This window comes from Rhinoderma darwinii, chromosome 6 (assembly GCF_050947455.1).
Source record: "Rhinoderma darwinii isolate aRhiDar2 chromosome 6, aRhiDar2.hap1, whole genome shotgun sequence".
In the NCBI taxonomy this organism is placed as follows: Eukaryota; Metazoa; Chordata; class Amphibia; order Anura; family Rhinodermatidae; genus Rhinoderma; species Rhinoderma darwinii.
This window is the reverse complement of record NC_134692.1, coordinates 30,206,010-30,225,104: the sequence shown is the minus strand read 5'-3', so window position 1 is coordinate 30,225,104 and position 19,095 is coordinate 30,206,010. Positions and strand designations below refer to the sequence as shown.

General features: G+C 40.3%; 1 protein-coding gene across 2 annotated transcripts in view; it reads left to right on the top strand.

The window, feature by feature from the left end:
• Positions 1-19,095, top strand: part of STK39 (serine/threonine kinase 39) — a 249,303-nt gene that overhangs the window by 88,856 nt on the left and 141,352 nt on the right. For both annotated transcript variants that reach the window (XM_075829402.1, XM_075829403.1), the window contains exons 11-12: positions 13,615-13,737; positions 13,829-13,864. In XM_075829402.1, the coding sequence (XP_075685517.1) occupies positions 13,615-13,737; positions 13,829-13,864 (159 nt within the window). The remainder of the gene's footprint in view (positions 1-13,614; positions 13,738-13,828; positions 13,865-19,095) is intronic.

Below are 19,095 nucleotides of genomic sequence, written 5' to 3'. Positions count from 1 at the left end.
ATATCTGTGAGCTAAACAGTCTGGACTTCAGACTGATACATTTTAGCAAACTACCAGAGAGATTTGAGAAGGTGTAGCTGATATATTTAGCTCACAGATCATTGCCTAGACTGAACACAAGTGTATCCACTTCTCAGCTAAGAGCAGGACTAGGTACTATATGTGCCAGTTTGCTGAATCTGAATGCAAATAAGGATGTACTCATTCACTGACAGCAAATAAATTGAAAATGGTGAGGAATTGATACTCAAAATATATTACAAATTTGTAGAACTTTTCATTTATAAAACCTTTGTTCATATAAAATCGGAAAACCCCTTTAATTAAGAATGAATTCCTTAACGTATCTTTAATGCATTTGAAGCTCTATTTTTCTGATACAAAACTCTAAATCCACTGCATAGATATACCATTAAATTATAAATATTGATAATGATAATTCTGCCTGAATGCAGCCACCACTAGGGGGAGCTTAGGAGCCCACTACATACTATTTTATTATTGAGTTCAATGTACAAACAGTATGCAGTAAGCTCCTAAGCTCCCTCTTAGGGTGTCTGGAAGCAGCCAAAATGTCTTTTGAAAGTCACAAGCACGCTAACTTTATCCCAGTGTAGTTTCAGTATCTGGAAATGTTTCTGGAGCAATAAAAAAATCTTGCAATAGTGCAACTGATTGTAATACACTTTCCTGTAGTATTGATAATTGATACTTGAGCAGTTTTGCTTGTACAGTGGAGGAAATAAGTATTTGATCCCTTGCTGATTTTGTAAGTTTGCCCACTGTCAAAGTCATGAACAGTCTAGAATTTTTAGGCTAGGTTAATTTTACCAGTGAGAGATAGATTATATATTAAAAAAAAAAAAAGAAAATCACATTGTCAAAATGATATATATTTATTTGCATTGTGCACAGAGAAATAAGTATTTGATCCCCTACCAACCATTAAGAGTTCAGCCTCCTCCAGACCAGTTACACGCTCCAAATCAACTTGGTGCCTGCATTAAAGACAGCTGTCTTACATGGTCACCTGTATAAAAGACTCCTGTCCACAGACTCAATTAATCAGTCTGACTCTAACCTCTACAACATGGGCAAGACCAAAGAGCTTTCTAAGGATGTCAGGGACAAGATCATAGACCTGCACAAGGCTGGAATGGGCTACAAAACCATAAGTAAGACGCTGGGTGAGAAGGAGACAACTGTTGGTGCAATAGTAAGAAAATGGAAGACATACAAAATGACTGTCAATCGACATCGATCTGGGGCTCCATGCAAAATATCACCTCGTGGGGTATCCTTGATCCTGAGGAAGGTGAGAGCTCAGCCGAAAACTACATGGGGGGAACTTTTTAATGATCTCAAGGCAGCTGGGACCACAGTCACCAAGAAAACCATTGGTAACACATTACACCGTAATTGATTCAAATCCTGCAGTGCCCGCAAGGTCCCCCTGCTCAAGAAGGCACATGTACAGGCCCGTCTGAAGTTTGCAAATGAACATCTGGATGATTCTGAGAGTGATTGGGAGAAGGTGCTGTGGTCAGATGAGACTAAAATTGAGCTCTTTGGCATTAACTCAACTCGCCGTGTTTGGAGGAAGAGAAATGCTGCCTATGACCCAAAGAACACCGTCCCCACTGTCAAGCATGGAGGTGGAAACATTATGTTTTGGGGGTGTTTCTCTGCTAAGGGCACAGGACTACTTCACCGCTTCAATGGGAGAATGGATGAAGCCATGTACTGTCAAATCCTGAGTGACAACCTCCTTCCCTCCACCAGGACATTAAAAATGGCTCGTGGCTGGGTCTTCCAGCACGACAATTACCCGAAACATACAGCCAAGGCAACAAAGGAGTGGCTCAAAAAGAAGCACATTAAGGTCATGGAGTGGCCTAGCCAGTCTCCAGACCTTAATCCCATCGAAAACTTATGGAGGGAGCTGAAGATCCGAGTTGCCAAGTGACAGCCTCGAAATCTTAATGATTTACAGATGATCTGCAAAGAGGAGTGGGCCAAAATTCCATCTAACATGTGTGCAAACCTCATCATCAACTACTAAAAACGTCTGACTGCTGTGCGTGCCAACAAGGGTTTTGCCACCAAGTATTAAGTCTTGTTTGCCAAAGGGATCAAATACTTATTTCTCTGTGCACAATGCAAATAAATATATATAATTTTGACAATGTGATTTTCTGTTTTTTTTTTATATAATCTATCTCTCACTGGTAAAATTAACCTAGCCTAAAAATTCTAGACTGTTCATGTCTTTGACAGTGGGCAAACTTACAAAATCAGCAAGGGATCAAATACTTATTTCCTTCACTGTATACTGTATTAAATTTACGAAGAAACTTAGCTCTCAGTTATATAGAGTAACTGAGGTAATAAACCAGGTCTTCACCTTCGGAGACCCACTCATACATTAATTATAGCTTTAAGGAACAAATGGTTCTTCTTCCACGTTCAATTATCCCCCATGATGAAGGCGATCTGCTAACCACACAAAGCCTCATCAGTAAATGAATTGTTAATGTTAAAAAGCATATGGTAAGTTTAAAATCTGTGAGTCGCAGAAAAAGCTTACGGGGCAATTTACAGACAGTTAATTGTTTAAATGCAATAAGGCAAATTCAAACACTAGAAAGTTTAATTAAAACTGGCTGGGGAATGTTTAGTGGAAGCTCATTAGGTGCTGTACTCTGCTAACGCAAAGCTGGAACTTTGTAGTTCTCTATTGGATGTCAGAACTATTTATGCAGTCCAAGTTTTATGATATGATAAGCAAATAACCATTTCCCTGACTCTGAGAATCAAAAATGATTGAGATTTCTAAAAACTGTATCATTTATTAAGATAAAACTAGGCAGAATGCTTTGGGGGACATTTAGCAATGTGACATGCTCCAAAAAATGATATGGCTTCTGTAAGTATTGGTGCTTGTAATGTGCACTGTATTGGTTGTATTCCCATTTTTTGGGAATCTCCTACTATTAGCGTCAAAAAATGTTTGCCGTGATTTTCTTAAAATGTCTACAAAACGGTGCGGTTTCATAAAATGTTGTGATCAGATTGTCATATGTAATGCAGTGTTTTTAAGTGATACGTCCTTTCATTTCTTCTGTCTTGGCCACGTCACAATACTCCTGTCTGGGCAATTTTCTAAGTATTTGAGATTTTCTGTTTTATATGATATTCTGAGGAATATGTCACAAAGACAATGAAATCGACAATTTTAATCACTGTTTCAATCATATAGAGTGGCAGTATAGGGGCAAAATTATGAGCCTTATATATGAGATCTATACATTTATAATACAGCACATACCACTATGCCATATTGAAGAGGTTTTCTCATTTTGGACATTTATATGCCATAAATGCCCGATAGATGCAGGTCCCAACTTAGTGACCCGCACCTATTTATAGTATGGGTACCTCGAACACCGACCTACCTTGTCCCGCTCTCGCTGCTCTTTGGCTACTGACTGACGATGTGGTAGGGAGTACAAAAATAGTCTGTCTTGCTGAGCTACGCTGTTTCTGGAAGTAGAAAGGAAGAGAATAGGAGTTACGGAAACAGTGGAGCATGGCAAAATTTTGGCCAAAATACGCAAGCTCGCAACCCGCGTCATAGGTCCTTATCGTATTTCGAGTCCCTACACTAGTATTACAAACAAATCACTGAAAAAAGAACTATATTTATTTAAATTCACTGAAAAAGGCCATACTTACTCATACAAGGGCAGGTACAAACACCAGTTCCCAACAGGATGCAGACAAACTACAATGCTACATAGAGGGAGATTTGGTATGCAGCCAGGGTTGCAAGTTTGCATATTTTGGCCAAAATATCAACTAATACCTTATTTTTATCATGGATATTTATTGTTTATCACGGAAATCTTTTCAGGATGCAGCCAGGCCTAGTAATGTTGGGGGAGAATAGTGTGTCAGTACTTGGTATGGTACACTTAGAAGGAGCTGGGCAGCCTGCCTGGTCTAATAGTATGGCCGTAACTATTAGGCTGTATGCCAGCATGGTGCTCTACATGTAATTGTGTGACTGGCACACTTATAGAAGCTATATCTGTGTGCAATGATAATTCTAAGCAGCCACCCCCCTCATAAATAGTAGGCGTGGGAGAGAATTTATATGAGTAAGTATTGCCTTTTTCAGTGAGTTTAATTAGAACAAATCAAGGCACCATTAGCAGAATTCAGGCAGCACTTATGGCAGAGATGTGCGACAGCTGTCCTGGGCATTTTATCTACAGAATTCAGGCTACCATAAATAGTTCTTTAAGTCTAACGGTGCCCCCCAGGAAGTTTGGGGAATTAGATTTTACCATAAGCATTATAATCAGAATTACTCTGGATAATAAAAGGAGATAATATGACAATAATAGTGTATTATGGAATTCCTTATAATACAATTTCCTACTATGCCAATTAAAGGGACTGTAATAATTATTGATTTTGTTCCAACCATCTTACTCCTGTCATACAAAGAACAAATACATTCAGCCATTCATTGTGAAAATGTTGCATATAATTGAGCATAGAAGTAATATGTCTTTAACCCATTAAGCTCCTTGTGAATTATTACGTTAGTGAATTTTAATGGCCATTTACTGATCCTTTTTAAGTGAACAACAGTCCATAACAGTAACAGCCACTTAGCATGTGACATCTACATTTCATGCCAGATTAACCCTGGAAGATTTCAAGACAGATGGGTCTGTTTACTCATTTAATGGTTTTCAGTCATTATCGCTCATGGTTGCTTTGAAATTGACGAACATTTCCCAATATTAACAAAGCAAGAATATTAGCTTGCATGGATACAGTCTATGTATATCAGCGAAACTGGGGGAAAAAATGGCTGTATGACCAAAGTGTCATTTATTTTTTTCAATCTTTTCGGAAAGTCATATTTTATAATGTGAGATGATGTCAGCTATCAATTTAGACACACTGGAGGGGACGCAGTGATTTCTGCAACACATGCATTTTGGAAACAGTTGATGTGTGGACAATCTATAAGCATCCTGCCTATATTACATTACACAAGGTCTGTACTTATAATCCTCTTACCTTAAAATACCTCATATAACTCTGTACTGATGGCCGCATACACTGTCTGGTCCCTCTTTTTGTGGTTCCAGCATCGTCTTAATACCCCATATCCTCAATAACAACCCTTTCTTAAATAATTATTACATTCCTCAATGCATGGCCTCGTCTAGCCAGGCTGTGATAGGCTCTCCCACTCCTAAGCCTGCCATCCTGAGTGGTGGAAGATGGAGTCAGTCTCACAGACATAGAAGCAGGTGCAGACTGATTACCTATGGGCGTTGACACAGATGCTGTGCCTGGCAGATCCTTTACATATATAATGCATGAATAGTAGAGGAGCGCCATTTGGAAGGGATTATACATGGCGAGGCTAGGGCATAGTTGTATGGTATATTGGACATGGATGTGTGCAAACATAACACCCAAAAATCAGGAATCTGGTTCCATGAAGACAACCCCTGTTTATATTACCCATTAGGGCATCATAGAGGGTGATCTCTTATGACCTCCTCTGTGAACCAGATCATTAAGGGTTTGTCTTGATGATTCAATCACTTTAAAGAGATTATCCTAGTTGCTCCCGTCCCGGAAGCTCCTGCAGCAGTCACAGGCCATTCATTGGTCAAGTGCCATTGCAGCCAATCACTGGTCTCAGTGGTGATGCTGCTATGAATGATATGTGACCAAAGCATATATCATTTCCTGCTCTAAGAACATTTTTGAAAAGTCCCGATAGCCCCTTTAAGGGCAAGCCCTTTTATATGTGTACTGAGGCTGGTCAGTTGTACTATATTAAAGGTGTTAGGCCTCATGCACAAGAACATATTTTTTTCCTCCCGTAAATACTGGCGTAAATATGGATCCTTTGTCACACGTATTCGACCCGTATTCCACCAGTATTTACGGACCCGTGGCCATAAATATGGGTCCAGTGTCACCAGTATTCCACCCGTCTTTATGGACCCGTTTTCTCTGCACTAATCGGCAGCCCCTTCTCTCTATCAGTGCTGGAAAGAGAGAAGGGGCAGCCCTTTCGGGCAGAGTTTCCTGCAGCGATTGAAAGTTAAAGAAGTTCATACATACCGTTATCTTGGAGATGCGTCCCTCTTTTGACATCCAGTCCGACCTCCCTGGATGACGCGGCAGTCCATATGACCGCTGCGGCCTGTGATTGGCCGTTGATTGGCTGCAGAGGTCACATGGGATGAAACGTCATCCCGGGAGGCCGGACTGGAGGAAAAAGTAGGTAAGTTAACTTTTAATACTGTTAACTCCAGCGGTAGTCACTGTCCCGGGTGCTGAAACAGTTACTGCCGATCAGTTAACTCTTTCAGCACCCTGGACAGTGACTATCCCCTGATGTCGCCTAGCAACGCTCCCGTAATTACGGGTGCACACACGTAGCCACCCGTAATTACGGGAGCCCCATAGACTTCTGTTATTACAGTCTGAAATATTACATGTTCCATATTCTTCAATGGCACGGGCACCTTCCCGTAAGCAAATGGGCCCGTAATTATGGGCCGTAATTACAGGCGTTTTTACGTTCGTGTGCATGAGGCCTTTTACTGTAATTGTTGCTTCTGTTTGCAACCTTGTTAGAACTTGATATATCAGTCAATTAATTAGATCTCTTCCCTTTGAGCCATACCTAGCTCAGAAATAGAAGAGTGTCCATGTTGGATTAAATACTGATGTGCCACTCTGTCCTGCTTGTACGAAAATGTTGTCTGTTTCGGGTTTTTAGAAAGATAATAAAATAATGATTGCAAACGATAACTAAGATGTGAACAGGCCGGGTTGAGGTGTAAGCTCTATACCTGTAATGTCAAGGATGTATTACACTGTGGACTGAGCCTTCAGTGTAAAGAAGGAAATTCATCATCATGAATAATTCAAGACCAGATGGAAACTAATGTTCCCAAAGAGGCTGCAATAAAAGCGGACTTCTTGTCTTTTAAAATCCATTAAAGCACTTCTTAATTTATTGTTAACTTTTGTGGTACTGGAAAGAATATGAGGCTCGTACCAGCTGAAGGCAAAGGTCATAAAGTAGAACACCAGGATATACTACAGACGTGAAATCCCATTTTAATATGTCTTCTCAGTTTGGAGGTTAGACAAAATTTGGAACTACCCCAGGAAAATAGGGATGATTCATCTTGTCTGAGGGTTTGGTTAAAGTAAATGTACACGAAGCTTCAAAGTCATGTCTACTGGGCAATTTCACCAAAAACTTGAGGCTTAATGGAGTTTCCAGGTACACTCTAACTCTAAATTACTCTCCATCGGTGAGATCAGCAGGGTTTCTTCTCAGGTACTATCTGAGTGTGGAACTATCAAACATCAACACCACTTTGTGTTCCTTTATGCTAACAAATAATAATCCATTCAGCAAAGTCTAGAACAGTGATTCCCAAACTTTCTGAGCCAGGGACCCATTTTTGGCCGAGACATTTGTTTGGGACATTTTGTCTGATGTATGTCAACATTATTCATAGCTATAAGGAGAAAATTAGCTACATTCGAAAAATAAGTCCCTGCAACATCGAAAACAGCAACAGTTGTACCGGCAGGGGATGGGGTGGGCTAAAGGTATCCTGCTGCAATGCATCGCTGAGGCCCGACTATGGCTGCTGATGGTGGGTCATGTGACCCGACCCATCCATTAGTGGCCAACAGAGGCATAGCTTGGGGTTTAGAATAGGGGGGTAAACACATCTGAGTGGGCCTCCCACACAGTTTAATAACCCCTATAGCTGCGACCACACAGTATAATGGCCATATAGTGCCCCCCACACAGTATAATGCCCCTATATTGCCTCCCCACACAGTATAATGCCTCCATAGCTGCCCCTACACAGTATAATGACCCCTTAGTGCCCCCCACACAGTATAATGCCCCTTTAGCTGCCCCCACACAATATAATGTCCATATGTAATGCCCCTATAGTGCCTCCCAACACAGTATAAAGCCGTAAAGCTGCCCACACACCGTATATGGCCCCCATAGATGCCCCTACACAGTGTATTGTTCCCATAGCTGCCCTCAGAGGATAATGCCACTATAGCTGTTCACACACAGTATATTGCCACTATAGCTGCCCCTACACAGTATAATGCCTGTAAATCTGCCCCCACACAGTATAATTCCACTATAGCTGCCCCACATGGTATAATGCCTGTAAAGCTGCCCCCACACAGTATAATGCCCCTATATTGCCTCCCCACACAGTATAATTCCTCCATAGCTGCCCCTACACAGTATAATGACCCCTTAGTGCCCCCCACACAGTATAATGCCCCTTTAGCTGCCCCTGCACAGTATAATGGCCTTATGTAATGCCCCTATAGTGCCTCCCAACAAAGTATAATGCCGTAAGGCTGCCCACACACAGTATATGGTCCCCATAGCTGCCCCTACACAGTGTATTGTTCCCATAGCTGCCCCCAGAGGATAATGCCACTATAGCTGCTCACACACCATATATTGCCACTATAGGTGCCCCCACACAGTATAATGCCTGTAAAGCTGCCCCCACACAGTATAATGCCACTATAGCTGCCCCCACACGGTATAATGCCTGTAAAGCTGCCCCCACACAGCATAATGCTCCCATAGCTGCCCCCAAAGTGTAATGCCCTTATAGCTGCCCTCACACAGTATAATGCCCCTATAGCTGCCCCACACAGTATAATGGCCCCTTAGTGCCCCCCAAACAGAATATGGACCCCATAGATGAACCCATAGGAAAATGCCCCTATAGCTTCCCCCACACAGTATAATGCTCCTATAGATGCCCTCCCCACAGAATAATGTCCCCCATAGCTGCCCCCACACAGTAAAATGATAAAATACATACTAACCTATACACGTTCCCATGACAGGTGGAGGAGATCCTTCTGCTCCTCCAGTCTGTGCAGTGTGTGGCTCAGCGAAGATGTCACTACTTCGTGCCTGTCTGCTCTGAATGCTGGAGCAAGGAACTGTCATCTCATTGCTCCAGCACTGATTTCAACTGTATCTGCGTCCTGAGGACATCAGTCAGTGGCTTGCGACCCCCTGGAGGTCTTCACACGACCCCCCACGGTGTTGCGACCCACAGTTTGGGAAAACATTGTCTAGAAGACCAGAAGGTAGAAAAAAGTCCCAAACTTGATGTATGTTCATTGTATATATACTGACCCTTCTTGTCGTCTAGAGTGCAGTCTAGAAAAGCTAGAAGGGGAAGAAACCCAGCATGTCCGTGTCAATGGTCCACATTCAAAAAAACATACTGATAAGTTTATTGGCGCCAAATGAATTTGGTCTTAGTGTATATGTGTGTGAGAGGGGAAATGTAGATTGTGAAATATAAGCGTCATAAAATTAATAAGTTAGGATTATGGGCTAGGTGGGTGAGGGGAAACACCATCCAAGGCTTTGGTCAGAGATCTCCTCACCTTTGGACACCATTGTACATTACAGATACACTATAAAAAAAAAGTTGAGTATTTGCAAAGCCGATACTAATCTTTAAGAAAGCAGATAAAAAAGATGGTTGCAATACACGTTTGTCTCAGATGGGATAACCCCGTTCAGTGAACAGTCACTACAAGAGCCCCCAGTTCTGCAGGTGCCACTTTCATGAGTTACCCATACCAAAAGTCATTCTTGTAACCCCATGGCTGTATGTAGTATGTATGTTTGATGTAGAAAATCAGAGAGAATTGTCCAAGGAGCTGACATGTGAATACACATTTAAAGTTGGATCATCAGTAAGGGCCGGTTCACATCAGCGTTGGCTTTCCGTCGGAATCAATAGCGCAGTCGACTACGCTATTGATTCCGTCTAAAAACGGAAACCTGCCAGAATGGTGACAAACGGAAACCATTAGCAATGTTTCCATCACCATTGATATCAAGGGTGATGCAAACGGAAGCTAAGGTTTCCGTTTGACTTTCCGTTGAGGGGTTCCACGACGGAAACCTCAGACGGAACCCCTCAACAGAAAACCAACACTGATGTGAACCGGCCCTAAGTCATATTCATGCTTTCTAATATTGAACTCCATTACAAGCCACACCATGAACTAGCTCTAAATATTTGTCTATCTTTACCATACTAAAGAGTATTGCCAGGCCAGAAATATTTTTACATAGGTGCAATTAGTATCCATGTAAAATCACACACAATCGCACAATCACTCCTCAATGCTATTTTATTGGTAATATATCCAGGTCATAATGGTCCTAGCCTGGGCAGGTATTCAGCTTGGTTGGGTGCTTTTTATACCCCATTAATTTCTATGCGGGGAGGAAGAGTAGTAAAAACCCCAGGAGCATTTTTATTTTTCACGTCGTTTTTAAGTCTCTCTTAAGCCCATAGGTCATGTACTTCGGGGTTAAAAAGGAAATCCTTATCACATCATATGGCATCAGAGAAACCCTTCCTGTGTCAAACAACTGCAAACTACTAGAAACCTCTAGAGCGATTTGTAAATTTCTCTCACTGGAAATCTCCAGCACTATTATCGTACTATATCACCAACAAAGTCAGATGCATGTTTTAAGGTGGACTTCTCCTTTAATAAATATCAGTGTTGACTAGTATAAACCCCTGTTCATACAGTGCAGATTTTGCATGCATTTTTTAGCCAAAACCAGAATTGGATCCAGTAGAGGAGACGACATAAGTTTTATTTATATATTTATGCTGTTTAGGCTCCGTTCCTGGTTTTGCCTTAAAAAATACATGCAAAATCTGCAGCAAATCTGCACTGTGGGAACAAGGCCTAATACTGCATGTTCAGCAAAAGGGCTCATGCACATGGCTGTGCACAGAGCCTGTATGGCCACATAGCAAAGCAATGGTTCTAAATACCTTTGTAACATGGTGCCCAATGGGGCATGCCACAATAAAATTTTGCTTGCCTCTGTATAAAATCTGAGGCATACAGAGATACAATATGGCCCCACAAAATTTTATAGGCATGGTATTACGGCTCTGTTTAACTCAAAAATTTTAAAAATCTGTGATTTACCTGTGTGCACGACCTCTTAAAGTGCAATTTTGAGTGCAATTACTAAATATTATCTGCTTAGGTGGTGCTCTTACCCACTGAGCCTCTTCTTTTGATTTTATATGGAGAAGTGGCAAGGACTAGCAGATAAACAATGGTACTGGGAACAGAAAAGTGCACTTATTGCCATAGCCAAGGCTGAAACATTTATCCCATCCTCCTATTAAAAAATGCTCATCATGTCCGAAGAAAGAATCATTTGAATAATACGCTCCATAAAATGAATTGTAAACCGAGCAGCCAGGTTGTGTAATGATTACCATTGTGTTCTTTAAGCCACTTGTGACTTTTGCAAGATGTTCGAGAGCAGGCTGATGCTGTTTTGTTTTGCTCAAGTAGGCTGAGCAGAATTCTGGAAATACAAGCTTGCTGCCAGGTTCTGAAAAAGAGCAAGATGGCAGCAGAAGGGTACTTCATTTTTCTGAATTAGGATGTAGTTTATGAGTAAACTTAATTTGCATATTTTATTTAGGTTGGTGTCGACGCTGTTTGCAGCTCATTTCCCATCAGCAAGTTATAGAGCTCATATATGGCATGCTTAAAGGGATATTCCAGGTTTACTTTTTTTTTTACCTAGTCCTCTTTTTCATGAAGAATAAGAGGGCTTTTCAATTATGTTTTTAAAAATATGACCTCCCTCCCTCCCTCCCTTCAGCGCGGGACATCAGTTCATTGGAGAAATAGAGTGATTCTTTTTTTTTTTTTAACATATAATGGGGATGCCCAAAAAGGATGCAAGTTTTTTACAGTTTTTTTATTCTCTACATTTTAGAAACATATCTGTTACCACTTGAAAACAGTCAACAGTAACATTGACTAATATACGGATACCTTGTACCTTGAATTAGGCAGCATGTGTTAATGTGGGAAGTTGCAGTAAAGTTTTAATAAGTCAGTCAGACCAACTGTCCTTTCCGATCCATTCTAAACTCAAAGAACTACATAGAGGCAATTTAAAAAGTTTGATGGATCCATCAACAGCAGCTTGTTGATAGTTTCCAGTCAATGATTCTAGATTTTACATTTGCTGCCAAAGTTAAGTAGCTGTTTAAACAGTTCCCTAATGTTTTATATACAAAACCCTCAAACTGAGCTACTATAGGATATGTATGAATATTTTAATTTTATAGGGGATTGGTTGCTTTGGAATGATTTTATTAGAATAGCTTCAGGGTGACAGCGAAATCTCTGGAGTTTGTAATGTGATGACTTAGTTTTGGGTAGCGCAATCAAATGGAATATCTTTATAGAAGCGTATTTTTCGATATGGCTGCTGATTAACGTAAGATCACCCTCATTTTCTGTTGAATGCATTTTTTGTGAAATTTCAAGAATTCTGTCTATAATTACTGGACTGTAGAACCTTTTATGTCAATTTTAAATTCTAACCAAATGAACCATAGCAGGGGTCTGACAGGGATTGGAATAATCAGGATAATCAGTTAATATTAAGTTCGGTTTCACCACTGAAATGCAAGTAGTCTTATTTTAATCCGCAGTATACGTATTCCCTGGATCTTGTATATTTAAGTTAATACTGATACTTCTCCAAAGACAAATGCATTAAAAAGAGCCCCAAACATGGGAGACCTACCAGTTTAAACATTCAGAGACATTGTAAGTCTGAAGTGGATTGACAGATTCTAAATACCAACTTGTAGTCTGTTGATGGGCCTCTTGGTTAAAGACGTTGTCTGCTTTGGACTATACCTTTTTATTAGAAAAGTCCCCCGACAATAAACTGATCACAGGGTTCTGCTGGGACCTTCATTAATGAGCTGAAATCTTTCAAGAACTTGGCAGTAAGTATTCAATTCCCTAGAGCGCCACCACAGGGGAAATGAAGCACTAGATAAATCTCATTGAAATTTTTGAACTGTCCATGTAAAACACGGGTATGTCAGTACCTGCAGGATGAGAGGTACTCTTTGTAGCCGTTCTCTCTTGCAAATACATGAGGGTCCTGAATGGTGGACCCTCATCTATTAACTTTCTACACCCAACAACTCCTTTCTAGGGCTTGTGTTATCAAGACAAATTTTAATTAAAGTAAGCAATCAAGTGATCACCATGGGTCCACTTCAGGAAACCCCAGCAATCAGCAGTGATCACCGAAGAAAGCTTTGACCAGCCATACCAATGTATGGCCTACCATGTAATAGGTGAAAGGTCAGAGTCCACCAGACCAAGGGGGAAACCCCTCTATGACATCCATATGCCCTGATCGGACATATGGAAAGGAGTTGCATTCATGATACAATTCCTTTAAACATGGGACATTTTATTTTGCCCTGTAAGTTATTAACGATTCAATCCCACAACTTCAGGATAACACTTTATTAGTGAGTTGCCATTTAGGCACTTCCCCAGTAACATAATGTGTAAGTTCTCTAAAGTTCAACTGTCAATACACATGAAGTCTATTACTGACTTAATGATGCTTAATAAATTAAATCTCTTATGTCTTTGTAGGTTAGAAGAGTCCCAGGCTCAAGTGGCCATCTCCATAAAACAGAAGACGGAGACTGGGAATGGAGTGATGATGAATTGGACGAAAAAAGCCCTGAATATAAAGAGTCCCTATCCAAAGAGAAGGTATTCTGGTGGTTCTTTATCAATATGTGCCTCTGTGTACTCAAATATATGTATTGGAGTTTCATATTGGTTCTCTGTCTTTTTTGTGTAGCCAAGAAGAATTAATGACAACATTGAAAATGCAGAGGTAAGATATTTTTTCAACTTTCGTTTAACTGGTATTTTATGCTATTTATTGTTTACAATCTAGGGGATACTGGATCTCATTGAAGATACCCAGCATGTATATTTAAAGGCAATTCCAGATAAGAAAAAAGTCTGCAAATTATCTTATATCTTCCAAACCAGATGCTCTTCCAAAACGAAGAGAGACCCATCTGTAGACAGCACTTTTTTAGGGTTCTTGCCCCCTTATCAGTACAGAGCAGAGTTCTAGTTGGCTGAATGAAATGCCTTAGACACAGCTCAGAGGGGGTATTGGCTCTCAATAAAGTAACCCAGCTAGTACCCCTCGAGCGATGAGGAGAATGGGGGACCGAAAGTCCCCTGAAGTGTTCCATGAGAATGGAGCGCTGGTGCGGATGCTTGGCCAACGCTCTATTAGTTTCTATGGGACTTCCAGGAGTGCTGGTCGAGCATGCGCATCGAGCATTGCTTGGGGTCCCAACAGTCGGACCTCCAGGGGCACTGTATGGCGATATCTACAGGGGGGGCTGTATGGAGCTATCTACAGGGGGGCTGTATGGTGTTATCTACAGGTGGGGCTGTATGGCGCTATCTACAGGGGGGCTGTATGGTGCTATCTACAGGGGATCTGTATCACGCTATCTACAGTTGGGGCTGTATGGTTCTATCTACAGGGGCGACTGTATGGCACTATCTACAGGGGGGCTTTATGGCACTATCTATAGGGGGGCTGTATGGTGCTATCTAAAAGGAGGAGGTGGGATGATTTACAAGGTCAAGATGGGGGGGCACTATCTACAGGGGGCTATATTGCACAATCTACAAGGGGGAGGTGGGGGCACTATCTACAAGGGGGCAGTATGGCACTATCTACAAGGGGATATGACACTGTCTACAGGGGGGCTGTATGGCACAATCTACAGGGGGGCACTATCCACAAGGGGGGACTGTGTGTGGCACCAAGGGGACGGTGGGGCCCAGTCAAAAGCTTGCTATGGGGTCCAGTCTTTCCTGGTTAGGGAGTGGTGACACATTGATGACATCCCTTTGGCAAGGTATGGTAGCCCAAGGGAGGGAATTAGCTTGTGAGTCTTGTTGACCTTCTTATGCATACGTAATAGGTAGTAGTAGTATGAATCTATGTGGCACCTTCATTTCTTTGATCCTGCTTACAGCTCACAGGTTCAACTTTACAACTAAATAGAATGGTTTGTGTATTCCAGAAAATAATGAAAACACATGAAATATTTTCATTCAGGGACTTTTTATGGTTCACAAGCTATACAAACCCAAATAGTTAGATGAGAAATTTAGACAGCTACATCTGTATATGAGCTGCTAATTCATTCTTTACATACATTTATTATCCAAGGGAAGAAACTGTGGTTGTCTGATAATACTTCACCACGGGTACTAGACATACGTTCCCTGATAACTGTCCTATAAATCACATAATGTACAGTATTATACTACCAGTACATGGGCGGCATTGTTGTCAGTGCACAACCTCACATCTATTATTATATGCTGCATTGTGTTGGGTAGACTTTAGTGAATATATTACAGTATTTTATGGAGTAATACATTTTCAAATTTATTTAATTCTAAATTCTTTCATGAAAAGATCAACAATTAGAGTAATTTATATTCTTTAACCCCTAATTTATATGTAGTCTCTGACTTGATTAAAGGGAACCTGTCACGTTGGTCATGCCGATTGATTTTCAGGCAGCATTTTATAGAGCCAGAGAAGCTAAAAATATTCAATATAACTTGTAATTTATTCTTTTAAATTCCTTCTCATTCTGGGTTTAAGAGCCCAGTGGGCGGTCTTTTTCAGTGACCTACGGCCTTCTCTGTATGAGTAAGAATACAGAGATAACTGTCAATCACTGAGGAGGACCGCCTGCTGGACTCTTAAACCCAGAATGAGAAGGGATTTAAACGAATAAATTACAAAATCTACTGAATCTTTTCCCACAAAACTATATATCAATCTACTCAGCTCCTCCTTCTCTATAACATGTTGCCTGCTGATTAGATGACATGTTTAATATGACAGGTTACCTTTAATAATAAAATAAATGAGGATTTAGAATGAAAATCCTCTATTTATTATAGATTTTTTTTTGCCTAGAGTATATCTCCTCCAACATGCCATCAAAGAAGAGTGCAGGCAAGATGGATCTAATACATGGAGTATTGCAGTGGGTTCCGAGGTCACCTGCTAAATATCTCCCTAAACCAAATGCTGCTTGTGCAGTTCTGTAAAGCCTGTGAAAGCCTCTCTGTCCATTTGACATAAAGTATATAGTGTATGCAGTACCTCCTAGTTTGGGATGGAGGTAAAGGGAAACTGTCTCATGATAATAATGAAAATAAGTTTCCATCATAAGAGTATCCATTTAGAGGGCTTGTCTACTTTTTACAAGTGTACAATTTCTCTACTGAGCCACCACAGGAGAAATGAAACAATCATGTGATTGGCTATATACTTGCATCATAGAACAAGTAATTTGGATAGTCTTCTTGATAGTCTTATGTTGATTTCACTGATGGAAGTTCTCTTTAACAAAATATATAAATTTCAATAGCAGAATAGTAATTTTGGTGATAGTATATATTCAATAGTTAAGCTCATAGACATATCCAGTCATCTTCTTTTGTTCTACTGATTTTGTAACAATAAAAACTGTTAACAAAAGAGTTGCAGACGGAAATATTCCCTTTTGTATTTAACTCTAATTATTCCTCTTTCTATGCGTAACGTTGGGCGTTTTATAACACAACAGCGTTAGAATGTAAATATTTCAGCATTTATATTTTCTGCCTTCCTCTAAATCATTTATTCAGGGTTTCTTTTGTTAGGAAAACTTTTCATAGAAAAATAATATATATTGGCAGAAAACTGACAATTTTGTAAAAAAAATAAATCATCAAATCATACTGTAAAAATTATATATATATATATTTGTATAATCTTATATTATACATTTACATTATTATAATTATTTATTATTTTAAATCACCATTAATTCCAGGGCGCTGTACATATAAATAAAAGAGTTTTAGTGTACAAGACAAGAAATAGCAACAAGTACAATAAACATGAGCTTAATGAATGACAGACTGGTACAGAAGGAGATGCACACACTGCAGAGCCTGAATAGTGGCACACAGAGCAACTTGCTGCTCTATACTATAGGATGCTCCATGTGCTGCTGTATAGTTCCCCTGTATGGCACTATATTAGGGGGATATTTGATTCCATAGAATATATGGATCTAGCAGAGTATACCTTTGTAACACCTCATTCGATGGAGCATGCCACAATTTTTTTTTTATCGATGCATAGACAATCTATCAGAAAAAAAAGCTCTTCATATCTCCGTATGAAATTAGAGGCATATAGGTACAGCAGGACTCCATAGACTTCTATGGGTACCATATTACTGCTCCATATAACTTGGAGGTGGTACGGTCATAATACTGCAATGTGCATGTGCCCTTGAATGTAAACAGGTAGAGTACTACGAGGGAGGCAACATGGGGGGTAGTACCTGAATAAAAAAAATCTGATTTGTATGCCACATCCCCTAGAGGTACATTAATGGCTACCCATTATGTCGTCCAGCATTGATATAGATGACCTGTCTCATTTCTGTATACATCGCTTTTTCATACTGTCATTTACAGTATTTGATCATGGATAAACCTTTACATATTTGATTAGAAGAGTTGATTTCTTAGACTGGAGACCTGGCCAGCAGCCCCTTCCCAAACATTTCCACAAGGCGTTAAAATTAGATTTTATCTAGTATTATTTCCCGATCTGCACTAACTGGGAATACAGTTAGGGTATGTTCACACGCAGTGACCAGAAACGTCTGAAAATACGGAGCTGTTTTCAGGCGAAAACAGCTCCTGATTTTCAGACGTTTTTTGAGTAACTCGCGTTTTTCGTGGCGTTTATCACGGCGTTTTCTACAGTCTATGAAAAAACGGCTCCAAAAAACGGCCCAAGAAGTGTCCTGCACTTCTTTTGACTAGCCGTCATTTTACGCGCCATATTTTGACAGCGACGCGTAAAATAAGGGTATGTGCACACGATAGCTGCAATTACGTCTGAAAATACGGAGCTGTTTTCAAGGGAAAACAGCCCCTGATTTTCAGACGTTTTTTGAGCAACTCGCGTTTTTCCTTGCTTTTTTTTATCGCTGCGTTTTCGCAGTGTTTTTTTACATCCATTTTTGGAGCTGTTTTCATTGGAGTCTATGAGAAAACAGCTCCAAAAACGTCCAAAGAAGTGTCCAGCTGTCAAACGACGATGCGTAAATTACAGGTCGTCGGCACAGTACGTCGGCAAACCCATTCAAATGAATGAGCAGATGTTTGCCGACGTATTGGAGCCGTATTTTCAGGCGTAAATCGAGGCATAATGTGCCTCGTTTACGCCTGAAAATAGGTCGTGTGAACCCAGACTAAAGGCTCGTGGGAACAGAACATCATAATTCCCATGGAAAGCAATGGGCAGATGTTTGTAGGCGTATTAGGGGCGTTTTTTCAGGCGTAATTCAAGGCGTAAAATGCCCGAATTACGTCTGAAAACACTGCATGTGAACATACCCTTAAGAAGAAGCTGGGTAGATGGGGAGATACTTCTGCTGCATCGTCTGCCCAGTGGTAAAGTATTCAGTGTTGATGTATTCAAAATTGTGGCCCTTATTGAACAATATATGTGTAAAAGGCAAGAAAAATAACAATAAACTAATTAGATATAAAGGATACAAAACAAATAAACCATAAATAGTGCAGTAGGAGGATATCCAAGCCTGTGCTTCAATATGAAATGGAAAAGTAGAATGAACATGGAAGTACAGTGTAAATCGTCTTATAAAGCACAATCTTGCCGAAGTATATTTTATTATTTAAAAGTACATTTTGTTTCGACTTATTGAATTATTAAAATTTAATTTCATGAATTTAAATTTGATTTATTCAAATACATTTTAAAATATCCTGTATTCTCCTATGTCTATGCTGCTTCTTAGGCTGGGTTCACACGACCTATTTTCAGACGTAAACGAGGCGTATTATACCTCGTTTTACGTCTGAAAATACGGCTACAATACGTCGGCAAACATCTACCCATCCATTTGAATGGGTTTGCCGATGTACTGTGCGCTTCGTCGTTTGACAGCTGTCAAACGACGATGCATAAATTGACTGCCT